This window comes from Gouania willdenowi, chromosome 24 (genome assembly GCF_900634775.1).
Source record: "Gouania willdenowi chromosome 24, fGouWil2.1, whole genome shotgun sequence".
Taxonomy (NCBI): domain Eukaryota; kingdom Metazoa; phylum Chordata; class Actinopteri; order Blenniiformes; family Gobiesocidae; genus Gouania; species Gouania willdenowi.
Window position 1 is genome coordinate 15,275,870 of NC_041066.1, and position 16,782 is coordinate 15,292,651.

General features: G+C 38.5%; 1 protein-coding gene across 4 annotated transcripts in view; it reads right to left on the minus strand.

Moving 5' to 3' along the window:
* The window catches only part of LOC114457501 (MAM domain-containing glycosylphosphatidylinositol anchor protein 2), a 257,718-nt gene that overhangs the window by 20,707 nt on the left and 220,229 nt on the right, over nucleotides 1-16,782 (minus strand). For all 4 annotated transcript variants that reach the window (XM_028439400.1, XM_028439396.1, XM_028439399.1 and 1 more), the window contains exons 12-13: nucleotides 12,298-12,475; nucleotides 210-230 (exon numbers count right to left, since the gene is read on the minus strand). In XM_028439400.1, coding sequence (XP_028295201.1) covers nucleotides 210-230; nucleotides 12,298-12,475 — 199 coding nt within the window. The remainder of the gene's footprint in view (nucleotides 1-209; nucleotides 231-12,297; nucleotides 12,476-16,782) is intronic.

Sequence of the window (16,782 nt, forward strand, 5' to 3'; positions counted from 1 at the left end):
AACCAAAGAACAAAGGGTACACGGATTATTATGTTTTCATATATTAGCACTTATTTATTAACAATAACCGTAACCTTTATTTCATTTTAAAAGTTCCTTATTTTCTTCCTTCCTAATGGAGGCTTTCAAAGACTGAGCAGTGGAGAAGCAATGTTTTCACAGATATCACTCTGAGCTGAAATAAGCCAAGTGAGATGCACGTTACTTACTCAGATGAGGGTTGATGGGAGCTGTGAAAGAGAAAGGCCAGACAGAGACAGTCATTAAAACAGAATATTTTGGCTGCCTCTCATTACACGCAACACCTATCAAAAGAAAGCGTGAACACACAGAGGTGCCAGCAGAAATCAACGCGCTCAAACTGCGATGCTTTCAAACACAATGTTTCACGTGCGTACGCAGTAGCTGATGCGATTAACCTTTCGTCCTGCCGTAGCTGTCTTAACGGGAGATTGGAAATAAGTCAGAATGTCTGAAACTGATGAATAGTTGTCTGGAAAGCTGCCTTTCATTTGAAGTCACTGGAAACACATGCAAGTGTTTGAGCTCCTTTTGTTGATGTTGTTTTTTTTGGGAGACATTTTTTACTTTGCTGTGACCTGAGAGAAAGCAACCAACTCCAGTACTATTTCCATCAAGCACGGATAACGAAAGAGATGTGAGGTTTGATGGTTCACTCTTATCTCTGGATTAGATAGACCAGCCTGACTATATTAATAAGTTTAGGTCACATACGCTTATCACTACTGCCATTTACCGGCACTGCTAATGTTCTCGTACAAGGTGACTTCAATCCGAAGCACTCAGATTATTCCTAACATCCATTTAGACACCGGATATTTCCAAAATGAGTGCCAATCGCCTAAGTTTGTGTGCCAATCGCCTAAGTTTGTGTGCTAATCACCCATGTTTTCAAAAAAATATCACTCTACAGTCCAACAACATACATGCAATACCTGTTTTGCATTCATCCCACCCACAGCTCAATGCTTCCCTCATTGATAATTTAAGAGGCTCCTGCCACAACAAAGGCATAAAGGTCAAGGGTATTACACAGAGTTGCTACCAGCCAGTTAGTCGGCACTTCACTTTTTGCAGAGTAAATACCATTTAACCTGTCCAGAAGATTCATGAGCATTTTCATGATCGATTGCCTACCGGCTAAATAGATGCGATACATCAGCTTTACTGCAAAACTACGTTGCCTTGTGATTTATGAAACCCTGCTATTCATTGGGGGAATTGATTTTAATCCAACCAATTAAAGTGAGTAATAACAAATCATTTCTACAAAGGAAAACATGTACTGAAGACAGAAAAATGGAGCTCAGAGCTGGGCGAATCAGTCTTTCCTGATAAAAATGACAAAGAAACACCGAATGGGAACAAAACACAATGAGATTAGCTTTTTAAACAAACAAACTACAAAGGATTTATTAGTGAGGACGTGTCGCATCCTCACTATTGTTTTCCCTGTACTTCATAATTATTATAAAACTGATTATTTTACTGACCAGGGTACAGAATAGTAAGGATACTCCTGCACCAAGTTTAACGGTTATGGGATATTTGGCAAAATAAAATTGAAATGTTCCCATTGAAATCTATTGGCACAGTGAACACATTTCTTTGTTAATTTATGTGCTGTGATCTGTGTCCTACATAGACTGAACTGAAATATACACTCAACCACAGAAATTCATTGCAATGACACATTGGAGATTTTCCCACTGAATGTTGCCCTCACCGACTGGTGTCTGGTTCCTTTTAAACCCAACTCCCATTTCTTGCCACTATCACCCTCATGTATCTTCTTCCCATTACTCCCTCCTACACTCCTTTTACTTCCCAGACTGAAGTTGTGAAAATGTTTGGTACTCAGTGCAGTCAGTGACAGTTTCTGGCTTGCATCGTCTCCGTCCTGACTCACTCGCCCTTGTCCGCATTAATGTGTCTGTCAGAGGACATCAAGCTGAGCACAGAGGAGGTCCACTACTGCTTCTCCTATACGCTCAAACAACTGACTACCAGGGGTGGACTGGCCATCTGACATACCGGGCATTGTCCAGGTGGGTCGTCGACCCGCAGTGGGCCGGTCCGGTCTGCTACGTTTTTTTTTTTGACGAGCGAGCGGAGGCAGACATGTTAACAGGTGGCCAAAATGGTCCAAAAGTGGCAAAAACGTGGCAAGTTATAAAAAAAATGGGCAAATAAAGAGCAACCAGGTGGTATGTAATTGAAAAACGTACCTTAAATGGGCTAAATGTGTAAACAATAGTGAAAAAGGGCAAAATTGTGGGGAAAAAAGAGTTAAAATGTAGAGAAAAAGTCAACAAGTGTTAAAGAAAGGACAAAAATGGATAAAAGTGTCAATAAATGAACAAAACATAGAAAAAAAGGGATATTTATTGGCAAAAGGTGGCAAAAGTCTGAAAAAAGTGTCAGAACGTTTTGAAAAGGGGCAAAAATGGGACAAAGGAAAAAGTAAAAAAAAGGGGTTAAAAAGTCCCTCCCTTTTAAGGTTTTCTGGAGAAATAACAATTCAAATTAAGACAAACTTAATAACAACTTCTACGTGGTGTTGCTGATAATATAGTGGGCTGGTCTGGACACAAAATGCCAGGGCTGAATTTCTGCCCCAGTCCATCCCTGCTTTCCACCCACACATTGGGTCTAATAATACAGTATCACATATGTAAAAACGAAATGTGAAATAACATTTCTGTTATTTTTTCATGTTTACAAATGTTTCATTCTTGGCTTCGACTGAATCTTAAAGATACAAGAGAGTATGAACTGCCCTTCACACATTGTCTAAACAAACAAACAGCCCTGAAGCAAAGCTTAGAAAATACTATCACAGCTTTTATTCCTAATGCTGCAGACTAAGAAGACGCCTCAAATAATAATGAGGATGGAAGGTAATTTTTTGATAGTTGTCAAGATAAACACTTGCCGTGATTCACTTTGTGTGACAAAACCATTAGCTGCTTATACTGTATGTCTGATTCCTCATTCTTAGGTTTTTATTCCACTGAGCAAAACACAGAGTTTGTTGGAAACATGATGAATAGAGTCTAATGCTGTCTGACTAAAACACAAAATGAGCTTATTGACCACTGAAGGACATTGGTTTGAGGACACTCTTCCTGAAACAAGCACTGACATCACCTTGGCAGGGTTCCCTGCCCACAGGCTTACGTCTATATTACAAAGCAGCACACAATTCCACAACTGAAGCCAATTTTCCTCATAGACAAGATTTTTTTTTTTTTTTTTTTTTACCGACCCCATATAATTCACACTCTTAAAGATTCCCATCAATCACGTTTATAGGGTCTGGGTGGGCGCCATGACGTTTAGAAAACGCCCTGCTGACTGTTTCACAGCTTCAACCATCAGGTGAAATAACAGCAATGGGAGTAAATGTTATACAACAATGTTCCCTCAGATCTCCGTGACAGAAATAACAAAGGCAACATCATCGTATTGTGTCCTTCAACCACAGTCTATTCCTGATGAGTTGGTTCTGCTCTGCTGGCTCTTGCAGTAATACGTGTGCACTTACAAAAAACACATGTACAGGGTTTTCCAACTTCTATTTAATTCAATTCTACACATCGGCATCAGCAGCATGCCATGGGCTTCCATGTTTAATGTGTTCCATTGCTCAATGGGTTGGAATTCAAACAGCGAACTGATATTTTTGACCGTTTTTTAGGGGACAACGTGTCCTTTAAAGCAGCGGTTCATAAACTGATGTGCTTGAGCCGTAGCTTAGGAGTCCGTGAAATAATAATATAATAATAAAGCATTATTAGTCATGTTGTACCGTCACAAATCCAGTGCACCAATAAAATAAACAGAATTGACACTATATGATACTGGACATGACGCACTGCTGTAAAATCATCCATCCATTCATCCATCCATCTTCTCCCGCTTAGCCGTTTCCGGGTCGCGGGGGCAGCATCCTCAGTAGGGAGGCCCAGACTTCCCTCTCCCCGGCCACTTCCTCCAGCTCTTCAGGGGGGACCCCGAGACGTTCCCAGGCCAGCCGAGAGACATAGTCTCTCCAGCGTGTCCTGGGTCTTCCCCGGGGCCTCCTTCCGGAGGGACGTGCCCTGAACGCCTCACTAGGGAGGCGTTCAGGGGGCATCCTAATTAGGTGCCCGAGCCACCTCATCTGGCTCTTCTCGATGCGGAGGAGCAGCGACTCTACTTTGAGCCCCTCCCGAATGACTGAGCTTCTCACCCTATCTCTAAGGGAGAGCCCAGCCACCCTACGGAGGAAACTCATTTCGGCCGCTTGTACCCGTGATCTTGTTCTTTCGGTCATGACCCAAAGTTCATGACCATAGGTGAGGGTTGGAACGTAGACCGACCTGTAAATCGAGAGCTTTGCTTTTTGGCTCAGCTCCCTTTTTACAATGACGGACTGGTGCTTCAAGTTTTTTTGGTTTATTGGTAATACATGAAACACATTTTAAGTTATATAAAAGACTAGTGCAGATCCTCTATGAGTTCATTTCTACTACAAATAACTTAAATATTTAAAGCTACTCGATATGTGATAAATGAATAGTGCAGGCCTCCCAGCTCAATACCTCAAAGATCATTGACTTGAAGAAAAGATGTAAAAGTTTGAAGTTGCTACCTGAAGGTTCATGCGTCTAGCAGCTTGAAGTTGAAACATTCAAATAATAGATAATTTATTTGGCATTTAGGAGTACAAAATGAGTAAATTGTGTTTAATTGACAGGAGGATTATGAATGGATCCTTGAAAAATGTTGAAAGTGTCTATTCGCACGGTTGTTGTACGGACAAACCCCAGTGCTATTGGTACGTTTATCGAAGTATAAGTACGTAGCGTCTTAGGGTTAGGTTTTAATTCTATATCGCAACAATCTTTAGGGTTAGGGTTAGGTTTACGGTAAGGTTTAGTTTTAGTCACGTAACCTAAACTGGCCAATGAGGGGCTCTGCGTACGGATAGAATGTCCCCTGCTTTAAAGTAAAGTGTTTAGTGTATCTGCATTTAATTTTCACCATCCAACCTTATTATTGTTCAGAGGTGAAACAGCGAGTGTCTCATCAGCACATGTTGTTCTCTTCCATATAAAAAGGCATGTTGTACCTAATGTAAAATGCTGTTGACAGTCCAAATTTTACGATTTACAAGGCTTCGTCGTTTCTGTTGGGACACATTTTACTGTGCACATTAATGTTTTCTTGGAACCTTTTCTGATTAAAACTGAAACGTGCACATATTTCAATGTTATTTTTCAGTCTTCTGTGTTCTGGCAGCTCTTTCTTCTCCTTTAACATGTTAGCTACAGGGATTTATTAGGTGTTTTTTTTAGCCTCATTGTTCCATGTTCAACACAACCTGCCAACACACGCCGAGTACTGCAGGGGCGTGCTACATCCTCAAAGCAGTTCAAGACCAAATATCAAAAATATAAGTGACTTGTTTTTTGTCTTATAACCTAGTAATCTGCTGTCACATTGATTAGTCATTTGATGAAATTATGTTTTGTAACTGGCCTAGCTTTAGCTTACTTGTTACAGAAAAAAGCTATAAAATAAATGGTAAGTTGTTAGAATAACACACTGTTATCCATTTGAATTGTAGCGTTCTGCTTCTCAAGAACTCAGTTACTACTAATCAGGGATGTTTCAAAACCACTATTCCCAAAAGGAGTTTCGTACAATTACTCCGATTTGTATATGCACCAATATAATGATGATAAAAAATAGCTGCTGTAATTTGACAGAAAATAACCCATTTCGGTTCTGTTGTTTCATAACAGGCATGTATTTACAAAGCTACCGACTTTGCCTCTTTATTTTCACCTAAGTACCTCCTTTTTGATCAAATCCAATTGGTTAAGGCCAATTAATGAGTAGGAGTACATAGCTAGAAATCGGAACATCTCTACTAATAATCAATGACAACATTTTGTTACTGATTGCAGTTAATATATATACTGTATATATAAAACCAACCGTAAAGTGCTGAATTATAACAGTATCCACTTGACTAATCAATGTTGATCAATAAATCAATTCCACTCAGGATGACACAAAGATGTAGGTCTTGGGGAGAACTGAATTAGGAGAAAAGATTCCGATGAAACCATCAAATCTTGTAACTTTGGGATTTTTAGTCAATAACAGGAAAAAAAAAACATAAATGAGTCCCTTTGGTTCTAGTGATTTCCCTGGTGCGTAATCTCAGCCTGTTCCTGTAGTATTTGTCTGTATCTTAGAAATGTTTATGTGCTGTTTATGTAAAGCAGTCAGGTGTTAACATCTTATCCAGGTCGCTCTACAACACAACATTATTTCATTTCAATTAGTTTACATGCTTAAATGAATAATATTGATGAATATGTCGTGTACTTTTACATCAATCCATGTCATATTAAATCATTCAGCTGGGATGAACTCCAATAAACTCTGCCCAGGACACAGACATATGAGAAGATGAGACAAGACAGCGTGTGTCGTCCAATTTCATTATTGATTTTATCACAGCTCTTATTTTGTCTTATCATATTACGCATTGAATCATGCCATATCTATGTGACAATATCTAATATAACATGAAACATTATGGAGTGGCAAGTCGTCACGTGATATCATAATATTTCCTGGTATTATAGGTCATGTGATAAATGCCATAACCTAATCGGATCATAGTCACCGACAAGGAGGTCATATTTTTACTGGCATTTATGTGTTTGTTTATGTCTTAGAAAGATAGAATAGAATAAATTACACCGTATTAATCCCCAGAGGGGAAATTCACATTTGCAGCAACACAGTACAGTATATACAGTATATGCTGCGTTCACAAAATGTCCGTACGTCCAGATTACATATAAAGTCAATAGATAGATGCGTTCCAGATGCAAAATCTTTCCTGTGTGGCAGTGCGGTCCAATCCGAACGTAAAGAGCGTTGGCCGTGCGAGCGCGCTCCCAATTTTTCAAATACACGCACATTTGCAAGAGTTGAAAATATTGAACTAATGCAACTGTTTCGCATGACAAAAGCCAATCAGAGTCTTTGTTGACGATGACGTCAGGCCGTCAACACAGCCACCGGTCTTTTCACCCACTCAACAATGGGTTAGAAGCTGTGTGTGACCACCTGCAGCTGTATGACACAACCTTTATAACTGGGACCGGACTAGGAAGGAATTGGTGTGGAGGAGAATCAGCGAGGAGGTGGTAGTAGCAGGTAAAAGTTCTCTCTGTAGTTTTCATCTTTGAAAGTCGGCACTGAGCTAGGATTGCATTAACCGCTAATTACACCGGCTTTTTTCACTGGTGGTTTATGTTTATGAGGAGAAAAAGGACCTCCCTTCAGCAGGCAGTGAAACTCACCGAGTTGGATGTGTCGCTGGTGGGCGGGGCTTTGCTTCAGACGCGCATATGAAGCGAATGGGGACATTTTTTGATTGACACATGCGGAACGTTTCATGCGGCAGATGTGTCCGGTGCCGCAGAAGACACATTCGGTGTGAACACAGCATTAGAGCTGAGAGTAAGAAGAAAAATAAATATAAATACCAACTAATACTAAACCCTTAGCTGGATTAAGTCAAATGTACTTAACAGATTTGGACAAAACCTTAACCAAAGTTAACATCTTAAACCATGGAAGATTCTATTAAAATTTGGAGGGGATCTGGATCAACATACTGATTCTGGATTTCTTTTAAAAATGGAAAAATCCAATACTCTCATCATTGGCAAACTTTCAAAAATTCATATCTCTGTTAGTAATTGACAGATCTTTATGAAACTACTAACCTCAGATACCCCACCAAGTTTCATCCGGATCGGATCTGAATTGCACATTTCATCGTGATTTTTTGGAAATAGGAGTGTGCCCATACATTTGGACCTACTGTATGTTTATTAATGGGGAGTGAAAGTTCTTACACTTAAGTTGTTCAAAGTGTGAATGATAATGGTACCATGATCAATATCTGGCTAAAGAGATATTTGGCGCTTGGCTATTGGTGTGAAATTCACAGGACTTTATTCAGACACCATAATAACCATCACAAAGCTGCTATAAGCTAATGCTTGAACCCTTTTACTGTAAGAGGTTACTGTCCTAGCCAGAGATCATGCTATTCTTCTTCTTGTTCTTATTAGTCTTTTCCCACACATGCCAGGAAGAATCCGCCAAACATAAACACTGATAACAATGCTTCTATTCTCATGCATCTAAAGAGATTAATCTAAAGTGAAAGATGTTGTGTAAAATCAAGGTTACCTGACTCATATTTATAAGGCTGTTATTTACGCTGCAGCTTACAGTTATGATCAGGCAGGAATAAAAACATCAATTCCTCCAGCAGGTGAAAGATAAGGTGACATTAACTGAAAAGATGCTGCTTGATTTTCCAAGAGTGTCTCTTAATCACGAAGCACAGGGCGATTCATTTCAGCCTAATAGATTTGGAGCGGCAAGGTGAATACATTTGTTTTTTTTTTTAGCAGAAACTTTAAAAACAGCTGAGGCCTTAAGGGTTTTTTTTTTTTTTTTAAAGGAAACATAAAGTTATAGGCTGTTTACAAAGAAAATAAAGCTTGAAAGACACAGAGGTTATGAGTCAGTAATGATCATTGTGATCAAGAATCACATCCATTGTGGCTCCCCAGTGTTTTTCTGTCTTTCATTTGAGATTTTCCACGTGTCCTCCTGAGTATGTGTGGAACGTTTTTGAGGGACAGCTCTGTGATAAACTGCCAACCTGCCCAGGGTGTAACCTTTAGGATTGGTTTCAGTACCCTTCAACCCAATGCAGGATTAGCAGGTATATAAAATAAATGGATGTAGTTTGACTTTGGGAAAGTACTGTACGATTAAACCATGCACCTCGAAATAAACCACGTGAGAGAAAGAAAGATCATCTTCAGAACAAGGTGACAACCATTTCTCATGTGCCAGCTGGGGACGCTGTAACCACTGCTGGAACTTTAGCGTTTTCTCCAGAGAAAAGCTGTTTGTGACTATCAGCGTGTCTGCTCCACTTATCAAATAATATACTCGTACTGACAAATCAAAGGTTGATATTTAAAAAAAAACTTATGTGTTTCTGGTTTATCAAAGGCAAATGAGGACATTTCTTCTTTCCTGTTGTTTTGGTGCTGTGGTAAACACAGACACATTCATTGAAAATCACATTTCTGTGTCGTGCTTGGTGACTGATTTGAGGTAAAAGAAAAGCCCAGACTGTAGAAATCAGGACCAAAGGAGATATTATAACTCTACAATGGTGAAGCAACACAGAGAAATCATCACCAGCCTCTAAAAGACAAGCTATGAATTAATTATGCTCAGACTTCTTTGATGAGGCTTATTATTTGAGAGTTCTCCGAAACAGTAAAGATTGGAAAATCGAACAAAGCAAAAATGTGAAACTTTAAATTTTTCTATGAACTAAACAGAGCATAAAATATAACTGTTACTCATCCAAGAAAGCATTTATACTTATCGGTGAAACTATAGAGATATGAACAAAGCTCTCAATGCAGGGCTGGTGTAAAGCTGCAGAAAGTGCTTTTGTATCAATCACTTATTAAATAATACATGCACTTTGTACAAACCATAAACACACCACATTATTGGGCATATATGAGTATTTTCAAACACTGGTTGTTCATATATTCATTTAAAACATTTGCATTTGCAAGGTGGCTCCAAGACAATGAATGTCAACATTGCACCATCGTTCAACAATAGATAGTTTTAATAGCTAATACAGAAATCGAAGTAGATAATGTACTCACGCTGGATTAAACTCATACACTTGCTTCAGCGTACAGTGAACTTTTAAACCCATACAATCAGCACACAGATGCTCAACAGGCTCCTGTTCTCCAGTGAGAAGGAAACGGATGCTATAATGGAGACGGTCTTCAGCTGTAAATTTCACACGTCAGTCAGACCATCTTATGGGACACACTCAGAACTGAGCGGATTCTACTCAGCCCTACATTAGGCTGCTGCAGTGACGCTTTGGTGTGCGTGGGAGAACAGAGCAGCCCTAGAGTGATAATTAGTCCAGTCGCTCATTGCACATCAGCTTTGGATCCTTTTTTTTCTACTTTTACTTTGTTCCTCTGTATGTCTCTCGCCTCCTCATTCCCAACATGGCTGACTCCATCTTCCCCCTCCTTCTAATTAGCCTCAATTCTCTTTAAATCACACTGACAGACACCGTTTGATTCATTTCAGAAGCTTTCCATGCATTGTAGTGAAGAATGTGTGATGTCACTCACACTTCTAAACTATCGGCACAGAAAATGTATTTGGCTCTCTCTCTCTCTCTCTCTCTCCCAATTCTCTTTTCACCTGTCATGATGAACTGCAGTGAAACTGAATTATTCACAACTGCAGCACCACCACTCAGGAAGAAGTCAGCAGTCTATGATAGACAGAACACAGTAAGTCAGTTAGTTTCTGAAAATGCACATCTCAAGTACCTGTGCATCTGTTCTCTGCTACCACTGGGCCAACAGTGGAGGCTGCTGCCACCTTTTGTGTTACAGCGGCTGCGTTCTCCCACATGCTTAGAGCATAGGGTATTAGTTCGATACATTCTCAGTGGTCTGACCAGATGAACTTAGATCCTTCGTAAGAATTTTTTCATGGTCTTTGAGGTAACCTTTGGGCTTTGATCGTGTCTGCTGCACCGCTAGCATTGTTTAGGTTTATAGTTCCAGCGGGATTCATTTTATCTTCTTTTTGAATAGTCAGGAGATTAAAAAAATCCTGAAAAACTTTGTCTGAACAAACCAAACCTGAACTGAACATACTATTCAAAAAGAGGACAAAATTAATCTAGCTAGAGCTATTAAATGGAAGTCAAGTGAAACTTCAAAGCCACCATCAAAGGCAATCAACAGAACTCCTCTGACGAAGACTAACAATTGACAGTAGAAAAATGTCAGGAGACAAAAAATTCCTAAAAAAACCTTGTCTGAATAAACAAAAGTGATATTGATACTGATATTCTGGACCAGTTTGAAAAATCCTTATCATTGACAAAAAAATTAAAATTAATATTACAGGACGTAATTGGTACTTTAAGTACCCTACCAAATCAGTGTATAACATACATTACTTGGTCAATAAAGTTGATTCTGATTCTGATTGTGATTCTGAAATGTTGGATCTGGATCGTGCATTTCATCGCAATTTAAAAAAAAAAAAAAATGGGGGGTGCCCATATATACATTTTGTCCTACTGTATCGTTATCAATGGGGATGGACATTTCTTCCAAGCCTTTAAAGTGTAAATGATCATGGTACCATGATCAGGATCACTGATCCAGATAACTGCCAATATCTGGAAAAGAGGAGATTTGCCCTTGGTGGTTTTTCGCTCTGTGAAAGCACTTGTTTCTAAATAATTTGAGTAGTTTCTTGCATTTTTTTTTTCCAGTTTTGGTTCTTTTGATTTAGCGGCCAACCATCATTTCTTTTATTTATTTTGTTGAGAATCATGAGTCGTGTAACCCCCATTTAACTCTTGTTTTGTTGTTCCAGTTGCTGAGAACCAATGATGGTGGTCCTGGTTCCACTGGTGGAGGATTTTCCCATTATTTGACGATATTTTTCCTGTTCCTACGTTACCACATGTTCAGAGTAACAAATGAATCCTTACTATATTACGTACTTCACACTTTTTTTTTGTTTGCTACAATCAAATCTGAAAAAAAATAAAATAAAAAAATATATATATAGATATAAAGATTATCATCCCAGTCATCAGTCATCAGTCTCAAGCTCAGAAAGCACAAGTCCAGGACGAACCCGACTCAAGCAATAAAGGCCGGGAGGATGAGAGAAGTCAGTTGATCAACAGTCATTTGGCTCAAATAGTGAAGCAGCTAAATCAGCTGATTTAAGGTTGTCTTCAGATGACTACATGAGTTAGAGCAATTTAAAGATGTTCTAATGAGTTCACTTTTTAGCAGCCCTTCTTCCTCCCCATCATCCATTATACATCATCACCCTCATCATCAAACTGACTGTTAATACGTTTCTGAACTTTCAATATCAGTCAGCGCTGCTGAACATGTGTCTTGACACGAACCGACACTGGTGTGATTTTAAGCCTCTCTGTTACCTAATAGGTTACATCACCATCTTTCATTTGTGGGAAAAAAGCTAAACTGAAGCAAACCGAGTTCTCTGCTTTCTTCTCCAGCTTCAAACACTAAAACACAGCAGTAAAATTACAAGGAGAGAAAACGTTGCACTCACCGCTGTAAGTGACAATGCGTATGGTGGAGTCACCCTCTCCAAATCGTGTAATGGGAGTGAGGCGCACCTCGTAGGATTCAGGCTTTATTAGTTCAGTCAGATTGTGGGTCATGAGCTCGCCTTTGTTGATGTTTCCATCTACGGGGATCTCCTGCTCCCACCAGCGCTGCAGCCCCATCTAGAGAAGGATGAGGAACCAAAAGAGATTATGGAAAATCCAAAATCATGGCATTGAAAAAACACAATAGTTTGTGAAAAATTTCAGCATATGTTCGAAGGCAAGGTGCCAGCCTGAAAAGTAGGGCCACCATATTTTGATTTCCAAAAAAGAGAACACTCGGGCGAACCTGACAATATTCAGCGTTTTCTTGAATCTACCTTGTAATGGCAAAATAATGTCCATACGGTTTAAAAATCAATTTCTCTCTTTATAAAATACTTAAAAACAATCTAAAATCAGTGGTGACTCAAGTCAATCACCTTTATTATGATTACAACAATCTGTCCTTGAAAAATCTCATAAAACCTTCATAAAATCTCTATCATTGAAACAATGAGAAACATCTCCTAGAAATAAAATAAAACTATAACAAACAAAAAAAATCTCAAGGCTTTCAGAACATTGGATATTCATTAAATATATACTTCAATTAAAAACTGTAACCTTAACTTCCTATAGGATAAGTTTCTTTGAACCTCCATGCAGGTTTTATCATACAGGACGGTTTTCCCACTGACATTTTTTTATTAAAACTATTCTTATGCCTTGTATTATTTAATGTATTGTATTTTTTCTTCCTTTATTTAATTATTGTTTGATGCTGTTATATTTCCTGTTTCCTTTCTCCCACATGCTGTTTATACCTTGTATTATTTAATTTTATTGTACTTTTTCTTCCCTTGTTTATTTATTTTTTGATGCTGTTATAATTTCTGTTTCCCTGTTTATTTTTTTTTTTTTTTTTGGAGCTGCTGCAACATCTAAATTTCCCCCAATGGGCGATCAATAAAGTTTTATCTGATCTTAAACCAGCCGGTATTTGGTCCCTTTCAGTTTTTCGCCAAAACAAAGTGCCATCTTCAATGATTCTATTACGTGTGAGTAGAGCAAATATATACTGTATATAGTTTATTAAATTAACGTTCAGATCCCTGGGAAACCCAAACATTTTAATCTACTTATAAAATCGGGCCAGACAAGACGTGAAAAGAGGACATGTCCAGGTAAATCTGGACGTATGGTCACCCAATGAAAAGCAACAGTTAAGCAAAGTAACCACACTCAAAAGAGGTGCTAACAACACACCAAGCACAAAAAGATGGAAACCAACTATCAGGGTTTAGAGCAGACCAGATAAGCACTAGCGGCAATTAATACTCATTTACAAACAATACTACAGCAATGAACCCTGCGACAAGTGTCACCTCAACTTCATAAAAAACAAAAAAGTCTCAAGTAAACAATACGGCGACAATTTCTTTGTGACTGTATTATTGGATTCATTATTCATCTGAAATTACCGTAACCAATTATGTTTGGGTGAAAACCCTGAATGAGACAATTAAAAACTACAGCTTATGTCCTTTGTTCCAGTTAATTCAGAAACTCTTTACTGTGTGAAGTGGATGCAGGACAGTAAAGGATAATTAAACTACAGTATTATTCCTATTGTTCGATTTAAGGTGGTGACGATGTTGAAAGTAAGTATGATTCAAAACATATCGACCACCTGACCACTTTATTAATCTGAAGTTTAAAGAAAAACTAATGAGTTTTAGTTAAATCTTCAGAGAAATAATATCTAAAACGTTGTTTTCCAATGCACTAAAGGCTATTCAAAAGTCTCATATCATGCTATTTTTCATTCATCTCCATTTGTTCTAAGAATTTGAAGTTTATTTTCCCAAACTCACCTTTTTTCCAGAGTTTTAGCCTCTGAAAAGTCACTTTCTGAGCAACTCTACACAAACAGGCTGATTTGCGTCCTACTTATGCATATTCATGAGTGGACGTGTCTAAAGACGGGACACTGACTTCCTCCTCGCCGCACGGTGACGTAGGGCCAGAGGACGGCCCCCCCTCCTCCCACTCAATCCGTAGCCGAGCACATGCTGCTTTATAAACACAAGACGGTGCGTGGGGGAGGGCCTTCGCCGGTACATACATAGACTGTAGAAAATACATAGCACTGCGCGAAGGATGTTGAAATGCTCACCTTCGTGGGCGTGTCTGTTTACATGTCAATCACAACAGAAAGCTTCCTGGAGGCGCAGCTTCTCCAGCTCAGTGCTGCGTCAAAGTGGGAACGCATCATCAAATTGGAGCGAAGTGTTTGGGCTCACCCTGCGGTAAGAAACTAACTAACGATTGAAGGAATCAATGAAAAAAACACTTTGGGCATGTTTAAAGCACAGAAAAGTTGATTTAGCGTTAAGATGGGCCCTTTAAATTTCCCAAGGAGAAACTGAACATTATGTTAAATGGATGAATGAAACTGTATGATTAATTTTGAAGCACAGAGGCTTTTCTTCGTAGACAAACAACATTCATTACTTCTAAGGTAGTGGCCCTGAACCATTTAGTACCAGGCATTATTTTTATTTAATTTTCATGTCTGATCTCACATTTTCTTGACATGACTGCATTGATTAGACACAGTTTTGACACGGATGGCATAAAAGGAGTTATCTTTGGACTTCCCTAGTTGTTGTTTATGTAGACGATTAAAGCACAGCTATACCTTCAGGATTAGATTAACGTCAATTTGTCAGCCTGCGTCTTTGTAAACGCTGACATGTTTATGTTCCTCCCTTTGCCACATATTCTTTTGAGAGTTCAAACTGTCCAATTTATTGCAACAACAATAAATAAGAGGAAATCTGAGAGATGTAAGAGCTCAGAGGGAGCAGCTGATCAGCTGTCATATTTGGTCAGTGAGCCTCGCAACAACCTAAGAGGCTTTGTTTTGAATGTTATTTTATTATTATTGTATATTTGTATTGTTTTGCATATATTCTATTTGTATTGGTGTTTTTCTATTTTTATTCTGTCGTACTATTATTCTTTACTCTATTTATTCTAGGACTTAATGGGGAACTTGGGGATGTCATTTCATTATGTATGGTAGATGTTCATGCACATAATGACAAATACAAATCTTTGAATCTTTGAAATATGAACTAAATTATATATATATATATATATATATATATATATATATATATTTTAGAAATTAAAAAAACGAGTTTCAGTTTGCTTTGGCATTCCTTCTTAGAAACATGGTCCATTGAGTAAAGTGCTATTTACAGTATAACACAAGTACTCTATTTGCAGAGTAATATTAGGGTACAGTTATATTTTTTCTTTTATTCTTAAATCCCAACATTTGCAGAAAAGCAACGTTTTTCAAAAGTTTGCACCTGCAATCCTCATGTTCCTACAGAAAATACATCATTTTTAGTCAAATAGTCTGCAAACATTTGTATGATTCAAAATGCTTCGCGTCACAAAAGAGAAGCATTTTCTTTTCAGAAGCCATTGACGGCTAGATGGATTATTCATCAATATGTCAATTCTGGAAGCCGGAGCTTCAAGCGTCTCGGGGAAAAAAAAGCTAAAAACACGCACACAAACACAATCTGCTTGCAACACAATGGATATAATATGAATAGGATGAGGAAATCCAATTCATTATTGCTAATAAGAATATGATTGCAGGCAGGATGTGAAAACACTTACATACTTTAGTCTTTTAATGATTTGCTGTAATCTTATCTTGCAATGTCTGACTTGAAATAGAAAAAGTGTTTTTCCATCATGAAAAAAAAACAAACTTTGTTTGGTTGTTTCCACATTATCGTTGGGGTAAAAGCTAAAGACGCCAGGTTTAGTTTATCCTTGAATTGCCTGCGGAGCTGCAAAAAGTCAGGAAACAGCTTCTGACTTCACAATCAGTCCTCAGTCACCACAATAGAGGAGCTGCAGGACTGGGATGGGGTGAGAAAAAGGTGCGATAACAGCAGGGCAGCATTGGTGTGTGTGTGTGTGCGTGCGTGCGTGCGTGCGTGAGTACAATGCCAATTACGTAATTACTTACAGCTGAATAATCAGCGATTACAGGGTCTAACTTTTCATCTTCATTAGTTTGCAGGTAAATGGGAGTGTTTTGTCTGCTTCAGGTAATTGCAGTTGGGGCACTTGTCCCTTCGTATTTTGAGAAAATTGTATCTTTCCTCCAAAGTACAAAAGGCACGACAGTTAATTGCTAAAAATTACAAGGTGTTGGCCTGTGTTCGTTTGTATGTTTTCTACACTAAAAGATGAGATCCATCATTTACAGTTTACCCTTTTCCTTTTTTTCTTCTCCTACAAACAGTGAACACAGAAACAAGGTCTCCCTGACTGGTCACACAGGAAAAAATAAAATAAAAATACCATTTGAACATGTCTTTACATGCAGTAATCTAGTTAAAAGGCTTGTTTTC